General features: G+C 38.9%; 4 protein-coding genes across 4 annotated transcripts in view; 2 read left to right on the top strand and 2 right to left on the bottom strand.

The window, feature by feature from the left end:
* Positions 1–12120, top strand: part of eml5 (EMAP like 5) — a 38264-nt gene extending 26144 nt beyond the window's left edge. The window contains exons 23-44 of the mRNA XM_061063049.1: positions 1265–1396; positions 1534–1622; positions 2523–2699; positions 2841–3042; positions 3137–3263; positions 3468–3482; positions 4241–4249; positions 5055–5133; positions 5940–6069; positions 6196–6294; positions 6734–6754; positions 7203–7376; positions 7469–7677; positions 7920–8077; positions 8346–8460; positions 8549–8737; positions 8901–9073; positions 9638–9800; positions 9890–9993; positions 10092–10245; positions 10675–10775; positions 10861–12120. Coding sequence (XP_060919032.1) covers positions 1265–1396; positions 1534–1622; positions 2523–2699; positions 2841–3042; positions 3137–3263; positions 3468–3482; positions 4241–4249; positions 5055–5133; positions 5940–6069; positions 6196–6294; positions 6734–6754; positions 7203–7376; positions 7469–7677; positions 7920–8077; positions 8346–8460; positions 8549–8737; positions 8901–9073; positions 9638–9800; positions 9890–9993; positions 10092–10245; positions 10675–10775; positions 10861–10897 — 2657 coding nt within the window. The 3' untranslated portion in view covers positions 10898–12120. The remainder of the gene's footprint in view (positions 1–1264; positions 1397–1533; positions 1623–2522; positions 2700–2840; positions 3043–3136; positions 3264–3467; positions 3483–4240; positions 4250–5054; positions 5134–5939; positions 6070–6195; positions 6295–6733; positions 6755–7202; positions 7377–7468; positions 7678–7919; positions 8078–8345; positions 8461–8548; positions 8738–8900; positions 9074–9637; positions 9801–9889; positions 9994–10091; positions 10246–10674; positions 10776–10860) is intronic.
* Positions 12121–12648: 528 nt separating this feature from the next.
* On the bottom strand, positions 12649–14069 carry isca2 (iron-sulfur cluster assembly 2). Its single transcript, XM_061062674.1, has 4 exons — positions 13976–14069; positions 13600–13765; positions 13366–13481; positions 12649–13260 (listed from the first exon to the last, which is right to left on the bottom strand). Exons 1-4 carry the CDS (start codon positions 14035–14037, stop codon positions 13086–13088), a joined length of 519 nt encoding a protein of 172 aa, XP_060918657.1. The 5' UTR covers positions 14038–14069; the 3' UTR covers positions 12649–13085.
* A 300-nt stretch (positions 14070–14369) lies between these two features.
* LOC132993036 (NPC intracellular cholesterol transporter 2-like) lies at positions 14370–17375 on the top strand. The gene is made up of 5 exons (XM_061062675.1): positions 14370–14518; positions 14779–14881; positions 16032–16139; positions 16231–16403; positions 16870–17375. The coding sequence occupies exons 2-5, from the start codon at positions 14800–14802 to the stop codon at positions 16954–16956; spliced, it is 450 nt and encodes a 149-aa protein (XP_060918658.1). The 5' UTR covers positions 14370–14518; positions 14779–14799; the 3' UTR covers positions 16957–17375.
* A 3223-nt stretch (positions 17376–20598) lies between these two features.
* gskip (gsk3b interacting protein) lies at positions 20599–24335 on the bottom strand. The gene is made up of 3 exons (XM_061063867.1): positions 24192–24335; positions 21771–22016; positions 20599–21682 (listed from the first exon to the last, which is right to left on the bottom strand). The coding sequence occupies exons 2-3, from the start codon at positions 22011–22013 to the stop codon at positions 21524–21526; spliced, it is 402 nt and encodes a 133-aa protein (XP_060919850.1). The 5' UTR covers positions 22014–22016; positions 24192–24335; the 3' UTR covers positions 20599–21523.
* Between the last annotated feature and the right edge of the window lie 22 nt (positions 24336–24357).

The raw sequence follows: 24357 nt of genomic DNA on the forward strand, positions 1-24357 counted from the left end.
GTGAATAAGTTCAGCAGTATAATCCAGTGATACATATTTCTTTCCTGCTGCTGAGACAGGTAGATATTGCTGGAGGCCTGACCCAAATTAATATCTTTCTGTCATAGGGCAAGACACAGTGACAGCTAGAGCAGAAGGGAAACAGTAGTTGTGGATTAAGTGAGAGCAAGAAACTAAACTCCTTTTCGCCAGGACACTTAACCTTCCACACTGCAACAGATCCTTTTTCTCAACCCAACACCCATACATCCCTGAGGACCTATATCTTAGAACAGCGGTCACTGTATGGAGCAGTATAACACTGAGCAGGACATAGACTTTAGTATGGTCATTAAAGTAGGAATAACCAATGAAACTCCTTTTTTATTTTTTCAAAAGTAACAAGCTAAGAATCTACTGTCATGCTAAGTGTTCTCTTAAGTTATATCTTTACTGAATCTGAGTATAATTATAAAAAAAAGACTTCTCCAACACATAAAGAGGAGTGGGACCATTGAACCCAGATTAGGTAGGAGAAATATGCTGAATTTGAGCACATCACGTTTGTTGCCTTGATGCTTCCTGAAGAAAAGCAAACAATTTGCAACTCGAAAAACCTGCTATCCAAAGATTTCCTTTGTTCTCTTTACCATAAAGAGTTTGTATAATGGTATATGTATACTATTTCAATTTATAATGAGGCACATGCTGACTTTAGCGTAATGTACACTGATGAGCCTGCATATATTAATGCTACCATGTTTTTTCAGATATAATATCAAACATGTGTACCATCTTTGTTTCACATTTTAAGGATTGGACAAGGCGTTGATTTTCTGCACAAAATTACATATTATTTTGAATGTTTCACCAAAAAGTACCAAAATAGTGACCTGCTTGCAATGCTAGAGAAAAAGTCAGGCCATCACGCTCATCATTGGGGTTTGTTTTGCACTCTGAACATCTTTATAATGTTTAGTGCCAATCCATTTAGTTGTTGTTATTGACTGGTGTGTTAGAAGAAAAAGAAGTGATGGGATCACCAAAGACACTATAGAATGAATTAAACCATAACTGTCGATACAGAATTTCTTCCAATAATTGCTCTACTGTAAAGCGTCCTTGGGTTTCTTGAAAGGCGCTATATACTGTAAATCCAAGCTATTAATAATTGTTTGGAGATTTCAGCCACAACCATATCAATTGATTAAACGACAAATCTTTTGATCCTCATTTCAAATAGATCGTGGGAATGACTAATAATCCTCTCTGTTTTTTTGGTCAGGTACCGGGAAGTATCTTGCAGTAGCATCAGGAGACACATTTGTGGATATTTATAATGTAATGAGCAGCAAACGGGTGGGTGTGTGCAAAGGATGCCTGAACTACATTACACATCTCGACTGGGACAAGCGAGGTAAACATATTTCCTTGTATACTGTTTTCTTATCTCAGGAAAGTTGCAAATGAGTGCTGAAGGATCAACCACAAACTAAAAATGTCTTTATTAAAGAACAGTTGAGCACCTCTATCCACTGGGCCTTTTTTTCACAGGAAAACTACTCCAAGTAAACACAGGTGCTAAAGAGCAGTGGTTTTTTGAAGCTCCTCGCGGCAAGAGGCAGACCATCCCAGCTACAGAGGTAAGCAAGGAGAGAAAGCACAAGAGCAACCATGGTTATGGAGCTGTTGCCGGATATATTCCCTTTGGGCTTAGAGTGGGCTCAGGAAGGACAGCACAGCATTAACACGGCCCACTTTTCACCAATTCATTCTAATTTTGGCAATGCAAGTGGGATATCGTTTGTTGCCTCTATAATGCAGAGTGACATTCAGACATCTTGCCAGGCACACCATGGAGAGGTGCATTAAGAAAATAAGGCTCAGAGATGATGCTTCTGGGTTGTGTCTGGCTGGTGCCCAAGACAACCTCTCTCACCTTTTCTCTGTCATCCCATCATTTATCAGGATGCATTAGCTTTCCTTCAGTTGTCCCATCCATTTCACTCTTATCCTGTTCACTTGATTATAGGATCCTTTTTGAAAGGCTGAGCAAGTGTCTTAACCAATTTTGATTGTCTTTTATCTGTTTTATAGTGTACTTTTAAAGTATTCTTTAATGTTTTGTGATGGTATTTTCTCTTACTTTTAGGTAAGGGGTGCCTCAAGGATCTGTCCTTGGTCCCATTTTTATTATGGGCTACAATTAAATTCATAATTTCGTTATCTTTTTAGTTTTATGTAGTGATATCAGAAGGAGAGGAGAGGCTGGATATAAAAGAACTAAATAATGGCAACGTTTTGAAAGCACAGTGTTGACTCTCAATAATGGCTGCCAGCAGGTTCAGGTTCAAAAGCTTAATTCAATATTTTAGTAATTATCAATTATGTCCTTTATGGTGAAGCTCCTGAGTTCATTTATGAATTGTTTTCTATTTTGTTGCTCTTGTGTTTCCCTGTTTGACATAATCTTTTTTTGTGAAGTACTCTGTAACCTTTTAAAGATAAAGCTTAATCATTTTTTAACCATAATTCCTTGTCAGGTGGAAAAGATTGACTGGAGTACGTGGACATGCGTCCTTGGAGCGTCTGTTGAGGGCATCTGGCCTTTGATCAGCGAGGTCACAGAGGTCACCGCTGCCTGCCTTAGTAACAACAGGAAGGTGCTAGCAACAGGGGATGACTTAGGATATGTCAAACTCTTCAGATACCCTGTCAAGGTAACAAAGCATAATTTTTTCCCTATGATCTTGTGTGGGTGTCTTACAGCTTAAGGCTTATGGTTAAAAATTATGAAAATGTTATGTAAATTTTTGTATTAAAGTCACAAATGTTAAACAAATGTTGTCTGCCTCCCCCAGGGGAAATATGCAAAGTTCAAACGCTACGTGGCCCACAGCACACATGTTACCAATGTGCGATGGACCCATGACGACAGCCTCTTGGTGACTGTCGGTGGGGGCGACACGTGCCTCATGATCTGGGCCCATGAGCCCGAGGGCCACCGGGAGTTCAAGCAGTGTGACAGCGAGGAGTCAGACATCGAGAGTGAGGACGATGGAGGTGAGGGATGAGCTTCTTCTTCAGAGATTTAGTCTCCAAATCTTTCTCTTTCTAAGGAGGAATCTGTATCACGTTTTCTCTTTTTTTTCTCCAGGATATGACAGCGATGTAACAAGGGAGAATGAGATCACCTACACCATAAAGGCCTTATCTACAAACATGAGACCAATGACCGGCGTGAAGCCCCACTTGCAGATGAAAGAGCCCTCTGTGGATGAAAGGTATTCCTCAGTTTCTACCTATCAAAGAATGAGAAGTGAGTTGTATCTGTTACACCAAACCTGAATTCTTTAGTCAACATATCTTTTCTTTTCCTGTCCTGTCCTTTCCCTTTTGAAATAACTCGGCCTTTTCTGCTCTTCTTCTTTCCTTTGATGGCTGTCCATCTCTTATTATGATGCTTCCTTTTTTAATTCCACTTGAAGACAAGGCGTGGTCAGGTAAGCTTTGTATTCACATTGAGTTTTATCTGTGGCCATGGTTGAAATATGTGTAATAGGATGAAATGAAGGAACAAATACAGTATCGAGAAATTTCTTTAGCTTGTTGCTAAATGAATCTGTGAAGCCTTTGCAGTAAAAATTCCCCATTTTCAGTGATTCAGCATTTTTCCTGCACATACAAACCACGAAGCCATTTTGGGTTTCTAGTTTCACTTTCTAATGAGCTTCTGTTCTTACTGACAGTACAAACTGAGCTAAATGTTTAAGTAGGAATTCATTTGATTAACTGTAATTGGTTGAGTGTGCACTTTAGTAGTGCATAGAGAAAAATCTGAATGGGCTGTACAAGATTGTTTTTACAAGTTAAGGACTCTGGGGTAATGGCACGATTAAAGAGAATCTCAAACATCAATCCAGAAAGAAATTAGGAATTTACACATGTAAAATCCTCTTTGACGAATGTTTTTTAAGCTGGTTTTAAACAGAGAGTATCAAATGTTCTTATCATATTAATCCATCAATGTGTCAAAGACTTTGGGTGCTTCAGGTTTATTGATTTCTACTGGAGTTTTCTTTCAATATGCAAGTATCCATGCGGCAGTTGTCATGGAAATGGACTTAGGTTGTCATGGTTACAAAATGGTGCTGACTCTTATATTTTATGTCCTCAGTGCGTCTGCTGGGCAGCAATGAATGCTGTGAGAAGCCTTTTTGTAATCCTTGCTTTTCTTTTATTTATAATTGCTGCCATGAAGAGGGTCAAGGTAAGATCTTTACTCTCTGGTTCTTTTATGACTTCATAGACCACACACAGGTTTATATGGTTAAATGGTTTCTTGTTGTACCATAGTCTCTGAATGTAAAAGGTCATGCTCACAGTTTTCTACATTTATTCTTGCCTTGCGTAGTTTTTCAGAGCATTTTCTTTAAACAGGCCTATTTTCAGCAACTATAGAAAGCATTCCCTCCAAAGGAACCACGGAAAGATGAAATCAAGCGGATTTAATGAGTTGAAAACTTTACTCAGGTTATCCTAAATTACAGATGAGGGCATTTTATTGCTGCTTCTCCAGAAAATATATTTGTTCTATGATGAGGTTTTTGTATCTCTTGATGACTTATATTGATTTATTTTTTTATTTTATTTTTGCTGTGTTGAAAAAAAATGGACAAAGTCACAGTTATTCCATACTGATATTTATTTTTGATTTGACTTTTAACTCTTTTCATGTTATTCAGCTCTCAAAGTAATTTCCCCCTATAGTCACTTTTCAAACCGGGCTTATTCACTGCTTGCTTAGCTGGTTATTCACACTCTGAGCTCACTTTGTAGACAAGAAGCCTTCAAAACATCTCTCTCTGTAATAAGCTTTTTCTAAAAATCCTCACACTTGCGTTTCTTTTGTAAGTAAACTTCACATACTTGTGAGCGCATAAAGGCACATATTTGTGAAACATTTTAATCCATAAACCAGAAGAGTAAACAGTGTAAGATGAATGTCTTTATCATTATGATTAGCATGATAAGTAGCTGTGTGGCAGACGTCTTATCCCAGCTGTCTGTTTCAGGCCTCCTGTCAGCAGAGCGCTGCCTCAGCCGGAGAAGCTGCAGACCAACAACGTGGGCAAAAAGAAGAGACCCATTGAAGTAAGAAGTGGGGACGCAGGCAGCCATTGAGAAAAACAGGCCCGAAACTGATTCTAAAGTTTAAAATAACAATTTTAGCCATAGCCAATCGTGATACCAATGTTCTTCTTAAATTCCTTTGTGTTGCTTATTTTATGTTGTTGTCAATTTCCCCGTCGGGGAACAAATTAATAAACATTATAAAACAGTGGTGAACATTATCTAAGTAAGTCAGGTCTATATTACACTAAGTTTGTGTCATACAAGTCTACAAAAACACCTTTAATTGTACATCTTTTTAATCGAAAACAATTTGTGTTTGACAAGAACAACTGCTTTAAAGTCTCTTTAGCCTGCTTTCATTCTTAAATTCAGGGATTCAGTTATTACACAGCCTAACAAAAACCTCCAAAACATAAATATTTGAATATTACATTACAATTAAATGCATAAATCATTAGAAAATACGTAACATGAGGCTAAAACATGGAGACTATTAGCTAATAATCTTTAAATTTGAGCGAGGCAACAGACAGGCAATCGATGTAAGCCAATCATTTCCTTACTTGCGTCCTTACTTAAACACAACAAACTAAAATAATAGTGAAACAGTTAATACACCGAGGGATTCTTGTCTCTGTCAGGGCAGCAAAGATTCAAAGTGGTGCTTCTTAATGTGATTATTTTTGTTGAAGACGCTGTGTGCTCGTCCTCTCTCTGGAGACTCTTTAATCAAATAATGACCGTCTCCATCAGCTCTGCACGTCTTGGTTGTCATGGTGTTGACCTTTCTGACTTTCCGACTGTCTTTTTTACCTCTCCCTCAGGACCTGGTGTTGGAGCTGGTGTTTGGTTACCGTGGCAACGACTGCCGTAATAACGTGCACTACCTGAATGAGGGGGCGGACATCATCTACCACACGGCCTCGGTGGGCATCGTGCTCAACCTGACAACCTGTAAGTACGCCGAGTGCAGACTAGAAGAAGCTCAATTCTCTTTTTACTGCCTACAAACAAACATAATGTATTTCATTTAGAGACTCTATGTCGTGTGTGTGTGTGTGTGTGTGTGTGTGTTTACAGCTTGCCAAAGTTTCTATGTGGAACACAGTGACGACATTCTGTGCCTGACAATCAATCAACATCCCAAATTCCCCAACGTGGTGGCTACTGGCCAAGTAGGTATGTTTGTGCGACGTTGACCTCCTGTGTCAGCAGCTGCCCCGCTTCTCTTCCCTGTTTCTGCTGTAGTTTATTGTGCAGGATTATTGTTTATGACAGATGGCCTTCCTCTCCTACAAGCTTGTCTGTACTTTATAGAAACTAACGAGCAAAATTAACATTTTTCTGCATACATGAATATTTCAGGGAGTACCACACATGCTGAAATATAACAACAGAGTATTTGCACAGATTCACGTTAAAAAACAGAGTTTAAAGACATACACACTTATGACTTTACATAACTGTTATGATTGTAGCTCATTTCTATTGAACACCAACATCTTTGACGGTGTAGGCCTTTGTTGATTTCAACCATTTTGGCTGAAACAGTCCCCAAAAATAAAATGAAAAAGAATTTGTTTGTTCTGTAAATAAATTGGATTTACTTTCTTTCCAGGTGATACTGGTGACATGTCAGGTAAGGACATTACAAAATGTGTCCAAAATGTGTTGTCAGCCTGATAAATTACTTTTTAAAAACTATTGAAAATCTGTCCGATTGAATTCATCTTCTTGAGGTTACTGCCATCTAGTGGCCGTTTGATTAAGAGTCTATATCACTTGAAAGAAATGTCTCTTTTAAAATAATCAGTTTGGAGTAATATGGCTTTGTGCTAGATACTAAAAATGTAAACATAATTTCAAAGATGGCCGTTTATTTCTTAACTTAAGTCTATATGTTGTAAGTTTAAAAGATGTATTAGATTTGATTATGAAATTGTAGAAAACGAACAAACAAAGTAACGAAGTAAGGATAATTAAATAGCATCTTTGCTCATTGTTATAACATGAGTCTGACAAATGTAAGTCATTAAAGTAGTTCAATCTAGAGAAGTCCTTTTTTTTCTCTCTCCTCTGTTCCTCAGCCACGTCTCCATCCATCCATGTGTGGGACGCAATGACCAAGCAGACGCTGTCTGTGCTGCGTTGTTTCCACGCCGGTGGGGTTTGCTCTGTCAGCTTTAGTGCGACAGGAAAACTGCTGCTTTCTGTGGGACTGGACCCTGAACACACCGTCACCATCTGGAAGTGGCAGGAAGGTAAAAAAAAAAAAAAAAGAAGCCTCATTTAAACACTCCCAAAGTCCCAACGCCTCAGAGAGTTCACACTTTTATTGCATTTTGTTTTTCAGGTGCCAAAGTGGCCAGCAGGATAGGTCACACTCAGAGGATCTTTGTGGCTGAATTTCGGCCTGACTCTGACACGCACTTTGTGTCAGTGGGGATCAAACATGTACGTTTTTGGACGTTAGCTGGCCGAGCTTTACTCAGCAAAAAAGGCGTGCTGAGCACCATCGAAGATGCCAGGATGCAGACCATGCTGTCTGTAGCATTTGGAGCTGTAAGTGACTTCCAATTAATATAGTGTACAGTGTCTAACTTATTAATTCTGACAGATAATATGTTACATTTGCTCTTCAGAATTGTGCTTGTTCTTAACTTCATCATATATATTAATGTTCATGATTCACTTTCACTTATCATATCTCAAACTTTCTGCTTAAATGTGCTGTGAATTGTTCTTGCCTTGCTCGCTCTGCTCTTTTAGGCCACTAGATTAGTGCAGATTTGTTTTCTTTTCAGAATAACTTGACATTTACAGGTACCATAAGTGGGGATGTGTGTGTGTGGAAAGAACACGTTCTAGTAAGAATTGTGGCCAAAGCTCATACGGGCCCTGTGTTCACCATGTACACCACACTAAGAGACGGCCTCATCGTCACTGGAGGCAAAGAAAGACCGTAAGTGCTGCTCAGTTCCTGAACTATATTACAAATAAGAAAGCTCACACTATGTAGTCGTGTCATTAAAAGGGTTATGTGATTAGAATAAGGTATTGTAATACCCTGACGTTCAAATTCTGGCTACTAGCATCAGTGTTTGTGATCATAAGCCTATTCATGTTTTACCAATAAGATTTAAAAAATTGGAAGGAAATGTATAAAAGAAGTTAAGACAATTCATTTCATCAAATGTGAGAGGAAACAATCATCTGTTTTTCTTACACAGGTCAAAGGAGGGAGGCGCCCTGAAGCTTTGGGACCAGGAGCTAAAACGCTGCCGAGCGTTCCGTTTAGAAACTGGCCAGGTCATTGACTGTGTCCGCTCCGTGTGCAGAGGAAAGGTACAGTTAAAACTGCACTCAATCAAAGGTCCAGCTTGTTCTCAAACTTCAGCTGTATGTTGAGATGTTTCGCTCATTCCTTTGTCAGGGTAAAATCCTGGTGGGGACCAGAAATGCAGAGATCATTGAGGTAGGAGAGAAAAATGCAGCGTGTAACATCTTGGTGAACGGACACATGGACGGACCGATCTGGGGACTGGGCACCCATCCCTCCAGAGATGTATTTCTGTCTGCTGCAGAGGACGGCACTGTTCGTCTATGGGACATCCCTGAGAAGGTCAGCACCGTTTAGTCTACCTATCCCCACCATTGCAGTTCTTCCCAGTACATCAAAGTTTCACAATTCCTTTTATTGTGATATATTAAGATGTTTTTTTTTCATACTGATTCTATATTGTAACTAACCAGTGTGTTGCTTTTCTCGTATGGTGGAAAAACAGAAGATGCTTAATAAAGTGAACCTGGGTCACCCGGCGCGCACCATCAGTTACAGTCCTGAAGGAGACATGGTGGCCATCGGCATGAAGAATGGAGAGTTCATCATCCTGCTGGTAGCCTCGCTCAAAATCTGGGGCAAGAAAAGGGACCGGCGCTCTCCTATCCAGGATATCAGGTAAAAATAGCAGAGTGGGGCACTTTACACAGGGTGCTTTTAGACTGTCGATAAGTTAGAGAAGTGGTACATTAAGCCAATATATTGGTAAACCAACATTATCTGGCCAATATAGGCCCATTAGCAATCACATTACATCTGTATCAGTATTCATTTTTTCCATATAAACTTTTATGAAAGATTTTGAGAGTATTTAAACAATCGTCAGTGTAATTAACAAACACTGTCTCAGCACTGTCTACAGCCCATGTAGCAATGTATCATAGCCAAGCAGAGGTGGTCTGCACTAGTAATCGCTGACAGTACTGTATGTCATATCAAACTTAAAGAGCATAAAGAGTACCATTGCATTGTCATATCTGTGTCAAATGTGGGCTCATTTCAGATTGAAAAGGTTTATTTTAATTACAGTTAAAAATCATTTAACATCCGCCTCCATATTGTTCATCGTAGAATTTCCCCCTCTCAAATATGTAAGGGTATCATCCACAGACTAAATTGGAACAGATCTACAGACTCTGCATATTGAAAGTTTTTTTGTGACATTGAATGTCTGTCTTACAGGTTCAGTCCACATTCGCGCTACTTGGCCGTAGGCTCTACTGAGAGTGCAGTGGACTTCTACGACCTAACCCTCGGCCCACAGCTGAACCGCATCAGCTGCTGCAGGGACATCCCCAGCTTTGTGATGCAGATGGACTTCTCTGCTGACAGCACCTACATCCAGGTAAAGACTTCACAGTGTAGTGAGAGGACATGTTTATGTCAGACAGTTGCTGGCTGTGAGATCTCCTAATAATGAATGCCTTGATACAGATCTCCACAGGATCTTATAAACGACTCGTGTACGAGGTGCCGTCTGGGAAGCAGGTCACTGAGCAGTCCCATATCGACAGGATAACCTGGGCCACCTGGACAAGGTGAGAGGCGCAACGTTACGACTGAGACAAGTGTGCCGGACAGGTAATGGTTAACAGTACACTGAATATCAGAATATAACTCCTCTCTCTGTCTCCAGTGTCCTTGGGGACGAGGTGGTTGGAATCTGGTCCCGTAACACTGACAAAGCAGATGTCACCTGTGCCTGTGTGTCGCACTCGGGCCTTAACATGGTCACAGGCGATGACTTTGGAATGGTTAAGCTGTTTGACTTTCCATGTCCAGAGAAGTTTGTAAGTATGATTGTTAAATATTTGTATCACTGTTTGTTACTTTGTCAACATTTTTGATTCTTTATGATCTTAGGATTAACATTGTTAGCATTTGTCTGATGATGTATACTGTATATTTGACATTTCTCTCAGCACTTTTCAATGTGATAAATGTGCAATCCCTAAAAATGTTTATGTGTCTAAATGTGTTTATTGCTATAAAATCATCTTGTTGCACCTGTGACCATCATTCAACATTCTTTTCCATTACTGAGACACTTGTTTCTCTGACGACATGATGACTAACAGACCTAATATCATGTTTATGGCTGATATTTTGTGCATTGCAACTGAATGTAGCATATCAGTTTCATTCCATTATCAGATGAATCTGATGTCCCTAGTTTAAAAAATATACCTTATTAATGATGTACATGTGTCCTCTTTCAGGCCAAACACAAACGTTTTCTGGGCCATTCTGCTCACTTGACGAACGTGCGCTTCACTAATGGAGATCGCTATGTTGTTAGTGCTGGTGGAGACGACAGAAGGTAGGCTCCAAATAAAGCCATAGATAACTACCTGATTAGCTTTCAATATTATGCCATTGATCCTCTCCTCTTGTGTCCTTTTTAGTGTCTTTGTGTGGAGGTGTGTCCATGCCCATCACTGAGAACAACACTTGGACCATTCTGCCTCAGAAATTCTCCCAGCAATGCTCCTCAGAGAAAAAAAAAACTGCTTTAAAAGAAGAAGAAAAGAATGAGAAGAAGAGGAGAGACCTGGCAGCTTGTTAATGAGTCGATGTGTTGATCTTACTTACTGCCTCAAAACTAGGTGCATGCATATGTGCAAGGCTCATTTTCATGACAGCATCAGTTGTGATTGTGAACACAGACAGAGAGCCTACAGCCCTGCTCCTACTACATCACATCTTCATTAAAAAAAAAAAAAAAAAAAAAAAAAACTCTTATACAGTACGTGCATATCATTACAGTGCAGGATTTTTTTAAATGAGTCTACATGTCCTGAATGGCAGTTTTTTTTTTGCCACTTGGAGGTCTAAGAAATTGTGTTACTGACAATGCCATTTTTGAAAAACATGTAGCAAACTGAATTGGCCTTATCTGAGTGTTCAGTTTATGAGGGTTTGGATTTTTTTTGTATTCTGTTGGGGTTATTTTTGGAATCATGGAGTCAATTGTTTATTCCATTTTTACTGGTAATTCCAAATCCTGTGGCCTTCCTCCTGAATGTAACATCCACTGTTATGTTCTGGATGTCAGCATGCCAAAGCATACTATGCACTGTACACCTGACCTGCTCACTGTGTTACCCTGACGGCTCATTTATGGTTTGTTCCTGTGGTTGTGTTGTTGACTGGTTGACCTCAAACCTCCCTCGGCAGTGTTTCCTCTCATGACATGTTACACGTGTGCATACCTGTATGAGGATTTGTTTGTGGTTAGTGGGTGTGCATGGCTTACTGGAAGACAATCCGTCCGGACCAAATTCCTCAGAAAACAAAAAAAGAACAGCTGTAAATTGATGTTTCAATGCACTGTTGCAAATCTTTGGGTCATTTTTCAGTGTGCTGCTATGACGTATTATTGTCGCATTTTCAAGAATATGAACGGTGTGACTTTTTCCAATAGTAAGCTAAATGTTTTGTGTAATCAGATATTATACTTAAATGGAATGTTTTATCAGAGAGAAATTATGAAAAGTGCAAAACATTTTGCTTCTAACTACAGACTAACTACAAAAAAAAGTTGCTGCATATTTTGATTTACATTATACCAGTGTAAATAACATTTGTACATATTCTTTTTGTATATTTTTTGTGAGATGTTTCTTAAATTCCACTTTAATAAAAAAAAAAAGAAGCAACCTTGACCCTGAGTTTTAAACTTTGAGTGACATGAAATCACAGACAGTGCCAAGAACATACATCAAGTCCTGTTGATGCAGGAGAGACCTTTTCTCACTTATTGGTAATTAGAAACATTTCTTGGCTGCCCTTTGATTATTCTAATTCAGGGGTGGGCAACTGGCGGCCCGGGGGCCACATGCGGCGCCAGCCCCTGTCAACCCTCAACGTGGCCCTCACGTCAATTTTTTTATATCAATTAATTGGAAGCATGAAGAAAACTTGACAAAATCTGCCATGGATTCATGAAAACCAGAAATATGTCCATAATAATATTTGATCACTGGTATATTTTGAGTTAAATTTGAGACATAATTGACTGTAATCGTTTTTGGAAACTACAATTTGGCCCTCAGGCAGTGAGAATTACATGAATGTGGCCCTTACTGTGACCAAAGTTGCCCATCCCTGTTCTAATTTAATCAGAAAATGCCCCATGTGACCTCAGTAACATGATGACTTTTCTGCTTGAAATGAGAGAGGATTCATGTATCTGAATTTCAATCAATATAATTTTCATGAAACAAATACAATATAGCTTAGCTCTTTTTATTCATAGATATGGCCTATTTACATTTTTTTTTACATACAAATGACTGGACCTTTTCTCTAACTACATGATGAATCACAGTTAAATATTGTCTTGATTTTAGCTTTCTGTAACAATAGGGGTATTTAGTGATTTGAACTAGGAATTCAAAAATATCAGGGATAGTCCAAAGTAATAAATGACCCCCACTTACCAGCTTAAGAGATACACTCGTACTTTTAAAGACCATAACATATAATTTACATTTTTGCTGTCTGTCATTTCCATTTTCATTGTTTAGGCAGAATAGATTTGAATTCAGTATAATGAAAGGTGCCTGTACTTTTCTAAATAAACAGGTATATGTGAGTAATAAGTTATTTAATGCAGTTAAAAGTAAAGTTATAGTTTGACTGAAAAGGAGCTTCCGCAGGAGCAGCCATGATCGGCTTGAGGATTCTTGAGCACCAGGAAGGCCGAGCGGATCAACTCTTGGGTAAAGTCCAGAGTGGCTCCTTTCACAAACTCCAGACTGTCCTGATCCACGATGACGCCCACTCCTCCCTGCTGGAACACCCTGAAATGCAGAGTGGAAGCAGGAGGAAACAAGAGTTGATTGGTTTGATGACAACAATAGAGCGAGTTCCAACAATATTTGACGACGAGACAGGTGGCAGTTTACCTGTCATCTTCACTCTTGTTACTATCAACAGAAAACTTGTACTGGAAGCCAGAGCAGCCTCCTCCCTCCACATGTATCCTCAGGTACTCTCCCTTCCCCGTGATCTCACCTAGTCTCTATTAAAAGAGGAACATAAACAGGATGCAGTTAGAACTTTTCTTTTACTAGCTTGTTGTTTTAACTCGTCTAATCAGATTTACAAAAAAAGGTGCTTTGTCATTGGTGTCTGGTCACCTTCACGCATGACTCAGTAAGAACTACTGTTTCTTCAGATGGATTTGACTCCGCTTGCTTCTCCTGGTTTGAAGTGCTGTAACGCTGAATCCCCGCCTTGTTAAGGGGCAGTGAAGTTGGAGGAAGCCGGTTGCCCACATTGCTGCTGTGGAGGAGAGTAGACCCCCTACGAAAACATACACAATGGATCACATGACAGAAGGAGTACATGACTCGTTACTGGCAATAGTGCTAGCTAGTTACATGGTAGCGTTAAAGGCTAGGTTGCTAAAAACCTCGGATAAAACCAGTCTTTTTCCACCCCCAAACAATATTCTGTCTTTGTTTCTACGGAGACCCCTATACATGTCTACGGCATACGGATAATAAACGTTACCTAGCAAGGCTCAATACTTTTGACTTTGACGCAGCTATCATAGCTCTTGTGGCGAATGACATCTTTCATAACAAATGTAGGTAAACCCACCCCCAACCGTGGACAAGGCACAGCTCGCATCGCTATTGGTTAAAAGGGTTGCTCTAGCTCTGGAAACACCCAGACGGGTACAACGCGGTCATTGGATTCGTCAATCTACCTGCCAATCACGATTTATTTCATGATATTTACCCCTGGGTTTTGCCTATCAGGCACAACTTCCCCATGTTGTTGTCGCCCCCCATGAAGACCAAACAATTAAATGTTTACATTGAGGTGTAGATTAGCAGTTACTTAATTCGTGTACTTCTTGATATTCTGTTATTACGGCTAAGTACAGAAGGGGGGCGGTCTTTGCAATGAGGGGGATTCCGGTCAGGCTGTATTTCGGGCACAAAAAATGCAGCGCTTACTCATAAATGGGCGTTACTTGGGTCTTGTGACACAAGGAAATAAAAAGCTGATATCATTCTCACTCACGAAACCGACGGAGGCACCTGTTAGGTACATTTTGTTCATTTTGATTATTTTTTTTCACTTGTGTCTACTCATTTTTTCTAAGAGAACATTTTGTATTTGTTTATCAAAGTGCAAGGTGGTCGGAGATTATGTATCTTGAGTTGTTGTTACTTTGTAATCACTGCTGGTCACTGAGTGTTCTCGGGGCGCTTTGCGGGGACAAACGGGAAGTCATATGACATCCCCAATCTGAATGGTCGAGTCATCTAAATGTCCGGACTTATTCTTTCTTTCCCTTGTTTTAGGGTCACGAAAGAGAGAGAAAAATGGATGTCCAGACCGGTTTCATCGTTTTATTCTGCTTAATGTCATTCACCTGTGCGGAGCCGGTGAAATTCAAGGACTGCGGTAAGCTTAACCTCTTTAGTTGCTTAAAAGTGTTTCTTTTGATTGTTTTATGTCAATAGTTGTGTAGTCAAAGTGTTGTCTGAGTTGTTGTTGTTGTTAACTAAATTCAGAAGTGACTGAAGAAATCAGTTGTTAACATTGTTTGATTGTCAGAAATGTGTAGCATATATCTATCATAAATGTCAGAATCTATCAAATAAAATGCCTTGTTTTAACCAAGTCGTCATTACTAAAACAAACAAAACATTCAATGATATTACATAGTGAAGGTTTCTTTAAGTTGCATACAATTTTGATTATCAAATGTGTGTACTACTTGCAAGTACACCGTTAAATGTCCCTTTTTTTTAATTCAGCATTTTATTCATGGTTCAACAATTGTTAACCAAATGTCATCACACATTACATTTTACAAATACCCTTCACATTAACAACTACAACATGTGCAAATTGTTGTGGTTTTTCAGTGCGATTTCCTATGAAATTTAGAGAACTGTGAAAGACTTGAATGAAGTGTTCAAAGTTACACAGAAGGGTCCCAGGGATGCTGACTTTGTAGTCTTCAGTTTCTGTAAAGTTAAAAAGGATTCCGAATTATATATATATTTTTAAATCTTCCCACTGGGCCACAGAAAAGATTATAAGGCTTAGTTGGACCCATGTGACATGTTGCTTGAACTCTGCTTTCACGTTTTACAATGCCTCTTTAAACTTGGCTCCTTGAGTAGCGATTCTGTTTATCTCCATTGATGTCTACTAGAAACTTAACTTTTCATTTGTGTTTTGCAGCAAAGCATTTTCTAAATTGTCTTTACTTTTTCATAAATACATTCTAATCATTCTTCAAACAGAGCTGTCAAAGCAGTTTGAACAGACTTTCCTGTCATCAAATGTTAAAGGGTAACTAAACCCACGTTTCCTCTTTATGAGATGTAAAAAGTGAAGAATCAGTTCCTGCGGTAAAAGTGATGCTCAGTACTTTAATTTTAAATGACCTTTCATAGAGAATGTCAAGTGGCCATATTTTTTTGAAAATAACAAAGTGGGTAATGACTCGCTTTAATCTTGAGTAAAGTTTTCTTAAAGATGTTTTGATTGTTGGTATGTGATGGTCACCTGTTTAAAGCTCCTCTCTCGTGTTTCTCTTCAGGCAGTGCCACAGGCAAAGTGGCCATCGTTGACATTAGCCCTTGTGCCGTTCAGCCATGCCAGCTCAAGAAAGGAGAGTCCTACAGTGTCAATGTGACCTTCACCAGTGGTAAGGGAGCTTTAAAAATAAAAATTCTCCCAATATTGCAGCATAAGTGGATACAGTTTCTAAACGTTTGCTCTACGTCTATCTTGTGTAGATGTAAAGAGCTCGACAAGCACGGCGTTGGTTCACGGTATTATTGCTGGAGTTCCTGTCCCCTACCCCATTCCCAACGAGGATGGCTGCAAGTCTGGAATCGTGTGTCCAATCCAGCCGCAGCAGACGTATCACTACCTGAATGCTCTTCCTGTGAAGTCGGCGTATCCTGCAGTAAGTACTTCATGACATTAGCAACTTCACGTTTTTGAGTAGTTTTTGTTTAACTGTCAATAAATTACAACGTGCCAGTAAACAGCTTTTCTAATCCTCCATACTGTAATTAACTTCATATTTTCTATTAATGTCTGCTGGTCTAAATGTTGTAAAGCCTATGAACCCACGTGTTCAGAACCATTAGCTTAAAATGGTTAAGAAGTGTAAAAAAAATACAATGAATGAGTACAACAATAAAACTACCATACAAGAGTATTTATCCTGTATGTACTGAGTCACATTCCACTACTGGGAACGGTACAGTGGTGATCTCATCTAATCACAGGACCTTTCTATATATATGACGCTTAAATGGTGTCGGAGGAATATAGGTTGTAACACATTTTCTTCTTTCCCTGTTTTAGATTGTATGTCACATGTTCTTGTCACACTTTGTTCACTGACTTCTCTTCTGTATTTGTAGATAAAGCTGGTCGTGCAGTGGGAACTGAAAGACGAAACCAAGAAGGACCTGTTCTGCATCTTGTTCCCCGTGCAGATTGTGAGCTAAAGAAGCAACAGTGCCTCTGATAAGTGTTGTGTTTTTTTTTTTTTTTAAAAGGGATTCAGCTTTGAGTGAAGAATATGAATGATTCTGAAGATCATATGTTATTCTTCATAAAATAGATTTTTAAGATGTCTGTCACTGGTAAGCAAGACTTCCACACACCTTTAAATCCTGCTAAAAATGAATAACAGCTCTCTTTTGCTGCAATCTTGAGTCATTTTTTAAGAGTTGTGAAATGATGTGGCTCCTTTTTCACTGAATGACCCTGAACTACATTCCACTTGAGTGCAAATGTCTTGTCTTACTGGCTGCTGTGTAGTCTGTAAAGGTACACGATTAATTTAACCTTTTGTAACATTTCCTACTAAACTTGTACTACTGGAAAACATATCAAATTTAATAAAGACATCTGAAGTACCACAGTCCCTTATCTTTGACTGTATTGTGGCAATTTTCAACCGACCCCATGTCCTTTTCAGGCATTGTCTGATCGACGATGATGTCAGAAAACTTAACTGGTTTATCTTTCCTGAAAGTGTGTTGATGCATACATTGGCAATGTAGTGATTTTCCTAGTTTTAAAGTAAAATTACCTTTTTTCTAAATCTACTTCCAAGCCTCACCTTAGATTAGACTAAAGTGACTTCTCGGCTATCATGAGGTAAAAATGGAGACTGACCTCTTTCTGAGACGTCAAAACATGGAAGTATCGGGATCCTAATCCTGTCACGTGTACAAGAAACAACTTTTTTAAGCAACTAACCATGAAATCTTTCTGACTAGTTTAAAATGTTGCTGACCAACAAATCAGTGGAAAGTCACTGCACTTGAAAACACATATAAACCTGTTGTTAAAAACTGAAGTACAACAAGGTATAAAGATTAGTGTCAGTCTGTATATATTTCATGTAAAATGTTTTACATTTTCAGTTGGAAATGGAAACTATTAGTAAAGGGTTGATGTAAAAAGAGGTAACCCTCTAGAAGTTGGTGTGTATCCAAATACTTCAGTCAAGTGCAAATTTGCACAAAATGTGAATACAGTAACATTCCAGCAGTGGAAATTCTTTACATTCAGGGAGAGCTAATCAACAAAGAGTCCTGACCTGTAGTGTTTGACTTCCTGTATGATAGTGTGTTTTGTGTTCGAGATAATCAAATGTGTTTAATCTGACTGACTTTTGGGAGAGTCTGTGGTGTTTGTTTAAACAAATGTTTCTTTCACTTCCTCAATCTTTTTTTAAAAAATTTTAAAGGACATATGCTACAATAACAAAAAACACTTATCTGGTTTCAAGTGCAGGTTGTGAGCTACATTAGAGCGATACCTGTGATGAGCCCTCCATTTACTTCAAAGGGACGCTGCTTTGCCTGCATCAATTCATCAAATTGATTTAAGATAACCATCGCTGGTTAGCAGGACTTTGATGCCTGCACACCTTTACTAAAACAAAGCTGACTTTTGCTGCGATCCACTTCCACTCAGTCAATCTGCAACAGTCCAGTTCCAGTCAGGTTGAGGAACTAGGTCTGCTGTATTGTTTAAAATCAATTTCACACTCGAGGTTGTGCTGTTACACTATAATATACTGTAAGCCCTGCAACTATGTATTACTCTTAATGTATTACTGCTTAAAGGGATGACCCTGAACTATGTTCCACTAGAGTGGAATATCTTAAGTAAAGCTATGTATTCTGAAAAAGAAAAAATGTATAAAACATTTTTCCAAAACCTCTTCATGATCTTGTACAAAGCACTGGCATAAAACGTTAGCATGAAAATCTAATATGTTAAATTATGTGTAAATCTGATGTCACAAATATATATTTAAGATATAATTTGTTCTTTTGCCTCTGTTTGATAGGAAAGTGGATAGAGTAGGAAATCATGAGAGTGAGGAACGACATGCGGCAAAGGGGCCACAGGTCGGGCCCAAACCCATACTTCCCGTTTGGAGGACCGTAACCTCTGCACATCGGGCACGACGTCACCGCTAGGCCTTTAGCACCACAGAAATGTTTTCTTTAAGGTTTATTTTATGGCTTTTTACGCCTTTATTTACAGATAGGACCGTGGATAGAGTCGGATATCGGGAAAGGAGCCACAGGTATGGTTCATGCCTGCTTGTCGTTAAACTGGTTCACCTCGTATTTGTGTGACAGAAAATGTTTTGTATCGATAGAAGACTGCACCTCCAAACAATACGAGGTCTCCAGTGGGGTACCACAAGGATCAATTTTAGGACCACTACTTTTTAATTTGTACATGTTACCCCTGGGTGGTGTCATCAGGAGGCACGGAATCTCTTTCCACAGCTATGCGGATGACACTCAGCTCTATGTGACCGTGTCTCCTGATGACACCAGACAAATTGACTCACTTTTTAATTGTATTTTAGATATAAAAGCCTGGATGTCACCAAATTTTTTTGCAGCTCAACCAGGACAAAACAGAGGTTTTAATCATCGGTTCAAAGGCTCAGAGAGAGAAACTGGCCCCCAAACTAAAAAAAATAGGACTCAACCCAAGTCAAGAAGCACGGAATCTTGGGGTGATCTTTGACTCAGATTTTAATTTTAAGGCCCATGTGAAGGGTGTCACAAAAACAGCATTTTACCACCTGAAAAACATCGCGAGGCCATTTCTCTCTCTGAGCCAAACAGAGAGACTAATGCACGCTTTTATTACTAGCAGGCTGGACTATTGTAACGCTCTCCTTTCTGGTCTTCCTAAAAACACAACAAATCGGCTACAGCTACTACAAAACTCTGCCGCACGAGTATTGACAAAGACCAGAAGGAGAGCACACATCACACCTGTTTTAAAATCTTTACACTGGCTGCCTGTTAGTTTTCATGTTGATTTAAAAATTATTTCATTAGTTTATAAAGCATTACATGGCTTTGCACCAGACTACCTATCAGATATGATTTTAGCTTATGAACCAGTACGGCCCCTCAGATCCTCCAGTTCCTCTCTCTTAGTTGTTCCACAGAGCAGGACAAAAACCTTTGGTGATGCTGCTTTCAGCTGTTATGCTCCGAGACTGTGGAACAACCTTCCTGAGGGTCTGAGAGGAGCCCAGAATATTGAGATTTTTAAACGCAGTCTTAAAACTCATTTATTCAGTCTGGCTTTTATATAGTGTTTTATATCAATTCAAATCTTAACATTACTGTATTGTCTTTTTTATCCTACTACAATTTTAAATATTTTCCTCTTATGTATTTATTTTAATATCTTGTTGCTTTTATGTGTCGTATTTTATTTTTATACATATATTTTATTTTTAATTCTTATTGGTGTGCATTAGTCTCTCAATGATTTTATAAACTACTTTTCGTCAATAACTTTTCTGCACTCTTGTTAAGCACTTTGAACTGCAATTCAATTTGTCTGAAAGGTGCTATATAAATAAAGTTTGATTGATTGATTAACCCACTCTGAGTTTGCTGACAGTTTATTTTCTCTTGAAGCAGCATTTGATGATCAGTCAGTGGCTGATTGAGAGGTAAACAACTTTCTCCTCTTTTCAAATTAAGTTTACCTTCCTTCAACGTTTTGTCCAAAACCTGACTAGCGATGAAAGTGATGTCTTATCTACCTGAAGACGTTTATGGAGTTAAAAATGAATACTGACATCATTTGAGACTTTATTGGTCTGAGCAAAGGCCAGCAGCAAGTATAACAGTAGAATTGAAGTATACGGATCATAGCCAGGGCACATGACATGTACAATAAACCAACATTTTAAAGCGGCTCTAAAAGTGCCAACAAATGCTGTGCAGCCTGACAAAACAAATGAAAAGTTTGAAGACAAGACCACAACAAAAAAAGAAACATTTCTCAACCCCAGAAAGGATAAGATGTTGCAGAAACAGCTTGAGATTCAAAGCACTGAGTAGTATCGAGAACAGAATCCAAACACATATTGAAACTTGGTATTGCATACAGAACCAGCTTAGTCTCAGAAAAAAATATTATAAATGTTTAGACAAAAGAATCCACCTTTCATGACAGCCCCATGAAATACCTTTTATCTTTGTCAATAAACGATTAGGAAATGATTTTTTTTGTACTTTTCTAACCAAAAGTCAGTCATTAAGGCAGTTTCTATGAGTAACACTGAAATATTTGAGCTTTGGCTCTTTTACACCAGCTGAACATGACCCAGTTTTTTTTTAAATATTTGAACAGTTATAAGTTCAGAGCTTTAGCACAAGCAGGGCAAAGGTTAGAAACTGGATGAATACTTTATAAAAACATGCTGCTTCTTTCTCGGATCATTTTGATAAGTACAAAAGGTGCAGAAATCACAGTTACAGAGGTATAACACTTGGAAGCGGGAAGATCTTTTCCACAGTGAAGTCAACAACACGATGTTGCAACAGACCCTGCACAGCCAATCCCAAGCAGTCGCTAAACTAACCATCACTGGATGGTATGAAAATCAGAAGAAAGCTGAACTGATTGGGCAGCGGGCCCCTCTTTGAAGTGGCAGATAGACAGGTAAATGTCACATAGTAAGCTTGAATAATTATTTTCCACTTGATGCACAACTTGATCCTTTTATTGTCCGCTTTGCTTCAGCATCTCCAGCCGCTGGAGCAGAGCATTCCCGAAGGCTTCTCTGTACCCGGGACTCAGCGTGTCCAGAAGCGAGTAAACAGTCTCGTGATACTGTGTGCTCAAATCCTCGTCAACGTGATTGAAGGCATAGCCCACTACCTGTGTGGCAGAGGGAATTATTGTCTTTAATAACATACAAAGAAAACCATACAGTGAGTCATAAACTATCCGTTTTAGTGTATCTTACCCGTAGTCCTGCCTCTGTGAGCTCCAGGCAGTACCGGTTTCCCTCTCTGGTTTCCACGTTTATGTGGGCCACATCGGACGCACTGTTGAGACTCTGTGACACGTGCATTTCGGCGACGGCAAAAAGTACATCATTGACCACTGCTTCTGCCTCCAATCTCATGTCCTTGACGTCACCAAGCGCGACACAGTCCTCATCAAATGAAGAGACGAGGGATTCCTCAGGCTGACAGTCAACCTCCATCCCCTGTGACATGTTGTGTTATAATGTTAATGTTATAGACTCAACTGAACCCCAGATATACAGTAAGTGTCTCCTAATACAACTCTGGCTGAAATGATAGAAAAGAAAGATGATGCCTTTAAAACTACAAAATAGTAATCTTGTCATAAACATATTTGTTTGGCATTAAGCAGCATTTTAAACAGCTGCAGTGGTTGCATTGTTTCTAAAAGTCCCATTTAGTGAAGAAAAAGGAGAACTGGGACAAACTCATGTCCTACAGCTTCTTGTCTAGTGCTATTTTAATATTTAAAAAAGTTAAACCACTTTATGAATCAACCACGTTGGACCTGCGTTAGTTTTTTTCACTAACGTCAGTTCAATAATTATACATATGAACAATTCAAGAGCTATTTCTAAAAAAAAAACAATCAAATTCAACACAGAATCAGTGAGAAAACTCTCACAGACAAAGAACTTAAAGACTAATGTTGTCTCGAGTGCCCAGTAATGCTGAGTTAACTGCACTTCAGTTTTAGCTTTAAGAAAAGGATCGTAGATTACTAGCACATTGATGTTGCAATGTGAACTCCAGTTTCTGCAGCTAGATGAAACTGTAGTCCTGTTGTACAGCATTCTATCCTGAAAGCATCTGCATGAATATAAAAATGCAAAAAGAAGCCAACTACAGTAATTATGAGCAGTGCATACAGTGTAACCCTTTATAACAAACGAGTCAGCTGCTCTGTTTCCACACATCCACCACATGTGCTCCTTAGCACTGGTGCATTTGTTGAACAAGTTCATTCTTGTTTTGCCCCACGTATGTCAAGTAGCATTCTGTGTTTCATTCCTTCCACTACAAGTCTTTTTCTGCATTTCAGCTATAGCCTGTTCGTGTCATCATTATGTTGGCTTGATGCCTTCAATGTGCAAGGAGCCCTTGTTCATGTAACAAGTGATTTTAAAGAATGCAGTAACCTCTACATAACCTGGCCCCTCCAACACCTTGACATTTATCTGATGTGGTTGTTTAAGTAAAATAGAGTGAGACATTTTGAGGGAAAGTAATGTATTGGTGTTTAAAGCAGCACACAGAGTAAGAAATGGGACTCAAGTTGACTGAACCACCACAAAAATCAGATTAATAAAAAAAAAATCTGATTAGCCAGATTAGGATTTCATATTGACCGTCATAAACATTTGCCATTCCTAACATTTTCAGGCTGGATATATAATGGCTACAATTGATAAATCTAATCAGGCTTAATAGAGAATTATAAGTTTTCCTGTAAGTAAAAGCAGCAATACCACTATGACTGATAATAAATGAGAAGAAAAAGCACTGACCGGATGTATTTTACATTAAGAGCAGTATTATCATCAAGTAATACTGCTGAAGATATGAAAGGGAGAATAAAAGTGGCCCAATGTGCACACAACATGTTGTATTGGATGATTATTATTGTTGCATTAATGTGTAATGTGCAGTTTGAATGTTGATCGAGGTGAAGCTGATTTTAAATATTTCCTACAGCGTTTAATATTTCAATATGAATCTGAAAATATGAGATCATGATTTAGAATTGTGACTTACCTTTAAATAATAGCTTATTGTGTAAACTGAATATTTTCATCAGATAGTGGTAAAAAGTACCATGAAATGAGGTACTAATGTAAGTCAACTTTGTACTGAAATGCAGTAGGCTACTAGTGTAAATGTACTTTTTACTTTAAAAGTTGGCAGTACAACATCTGTATAACAGTCAGCAACGAATACAATAATGTTAATACGTTTTAATTCATACAATTTTAGAAAATCAACATGACAGCGACATCTTGAGGACACTGCCCTCCTTCTGTGGAAGACGGAGGCAAAACATTTCATATTACTGTAGGTACAGCCTACAGATAACATCGTTTGTAGTTAATGTGTGAGTGTCATGCAAATGTTATAAATCCGCGAATTCATACAGAAAGCTAAACCAATCTATTGAAGTAAACTTGATGTTAGCATGGCTAACATATGCTACATTAAAGGGGTGAACTCAGGGGAAACTAAATCCCTGACGGCTCTTTCGGCCATGTGCGTAGTTTATCAAAAATGTACACATTGTAATGTAATGAAAAAGGTAATCAATGATGCTCCGAATTTGATGAAATGATCATGTCTGACATAACTGCGTTCATTTTGCTCACCTCCTCGCTTGTTGTGTTCCGGCTTGTGGAAGCTTCGAGCTCACTCGGATCTATACGGGAAGCTTCGAGCCCACTCGGATCTATTCGGGAAGCTTCGAGCTCACTCGGAACTATTCGGGAAGCTTCAGTCAGAGGAGCGTTAATAAGATCAACAACCGTTCAGGGT

The sequence above is a fragment of the Labrus mixtus genome, chromosome 18 (genome assembly GCF_963584025.1).
Source record: "Labrus mixtus chromosome 18, fLabMix1.1, whole genome shotgun sequence".
Taxonomy (NCBI): Eukaryota; Metazoa; Chordata; class Actinopteri; order Labriformes; family Labridae; genus Labrus; species Labrus mixtus.

Excerpts from the sequence above, each read along its gene's own strand:
- gskip (XM_061063867.1), bottom strand. The coding sequence starts at position 22,013 with ATGGAGGTTGACTGTCAGCCTGAGGAATCCCTCGTCTCTTCATTTGAT. Across the intron at positions 21,683-21,770 it reads TCACAGAGGCAGGACTACGG|GTAGTGGGCTATGCCTTCAA; the intron begins GTAAGATACACT and ends TCTGCCACACAG.
- LOC132993036 (XM_061062675.1), top strand. The coding sequence starts at position 14,800 with ATGGATGTCCAGACCGGTTTCATCGTTTTATTCTGCTTAATGTCATTC. Across the intron at positions 14,882-16,031 it reads GGTGAAATTCAAGGACTGCG|GCAGTGCCACAGGCAAAGTG; the intron begins GTAAGCTTAACC and ends GTTTCTCTTCAG. Across the intron at positions 16,404-16,869 it reads TGAAGTCGGCGTATCCTGCA|ATAAAGCTGGTCGTGCAGTG; the intron begins GTAAGTACTTCA and ends CTGTATTTGTAG.
- isca2 (XM_061062674.1), bottom strand. The coding sequence starts at position 14,037 with ATGTCATTCGCCACAAGAGCTATGATAGCTGCGTCAAAGTCAAAAGTA. Across the intron at positions 13,482-13,599 it reads TTACTGAGTCATGCGTGAAG|AGACTAGGTGAGATCACGGG; the intron begins GTGACCAGACAC and ends CTCTTTTAATAG. Across the intron at positions 13,261-13,365 it reads AACAAGAGTGAAGATGACAG|GGTGTTCCAGCAGGGAGGAG; the intron begins GTAAACTGCCAC and ends TCTGCATTTCAG.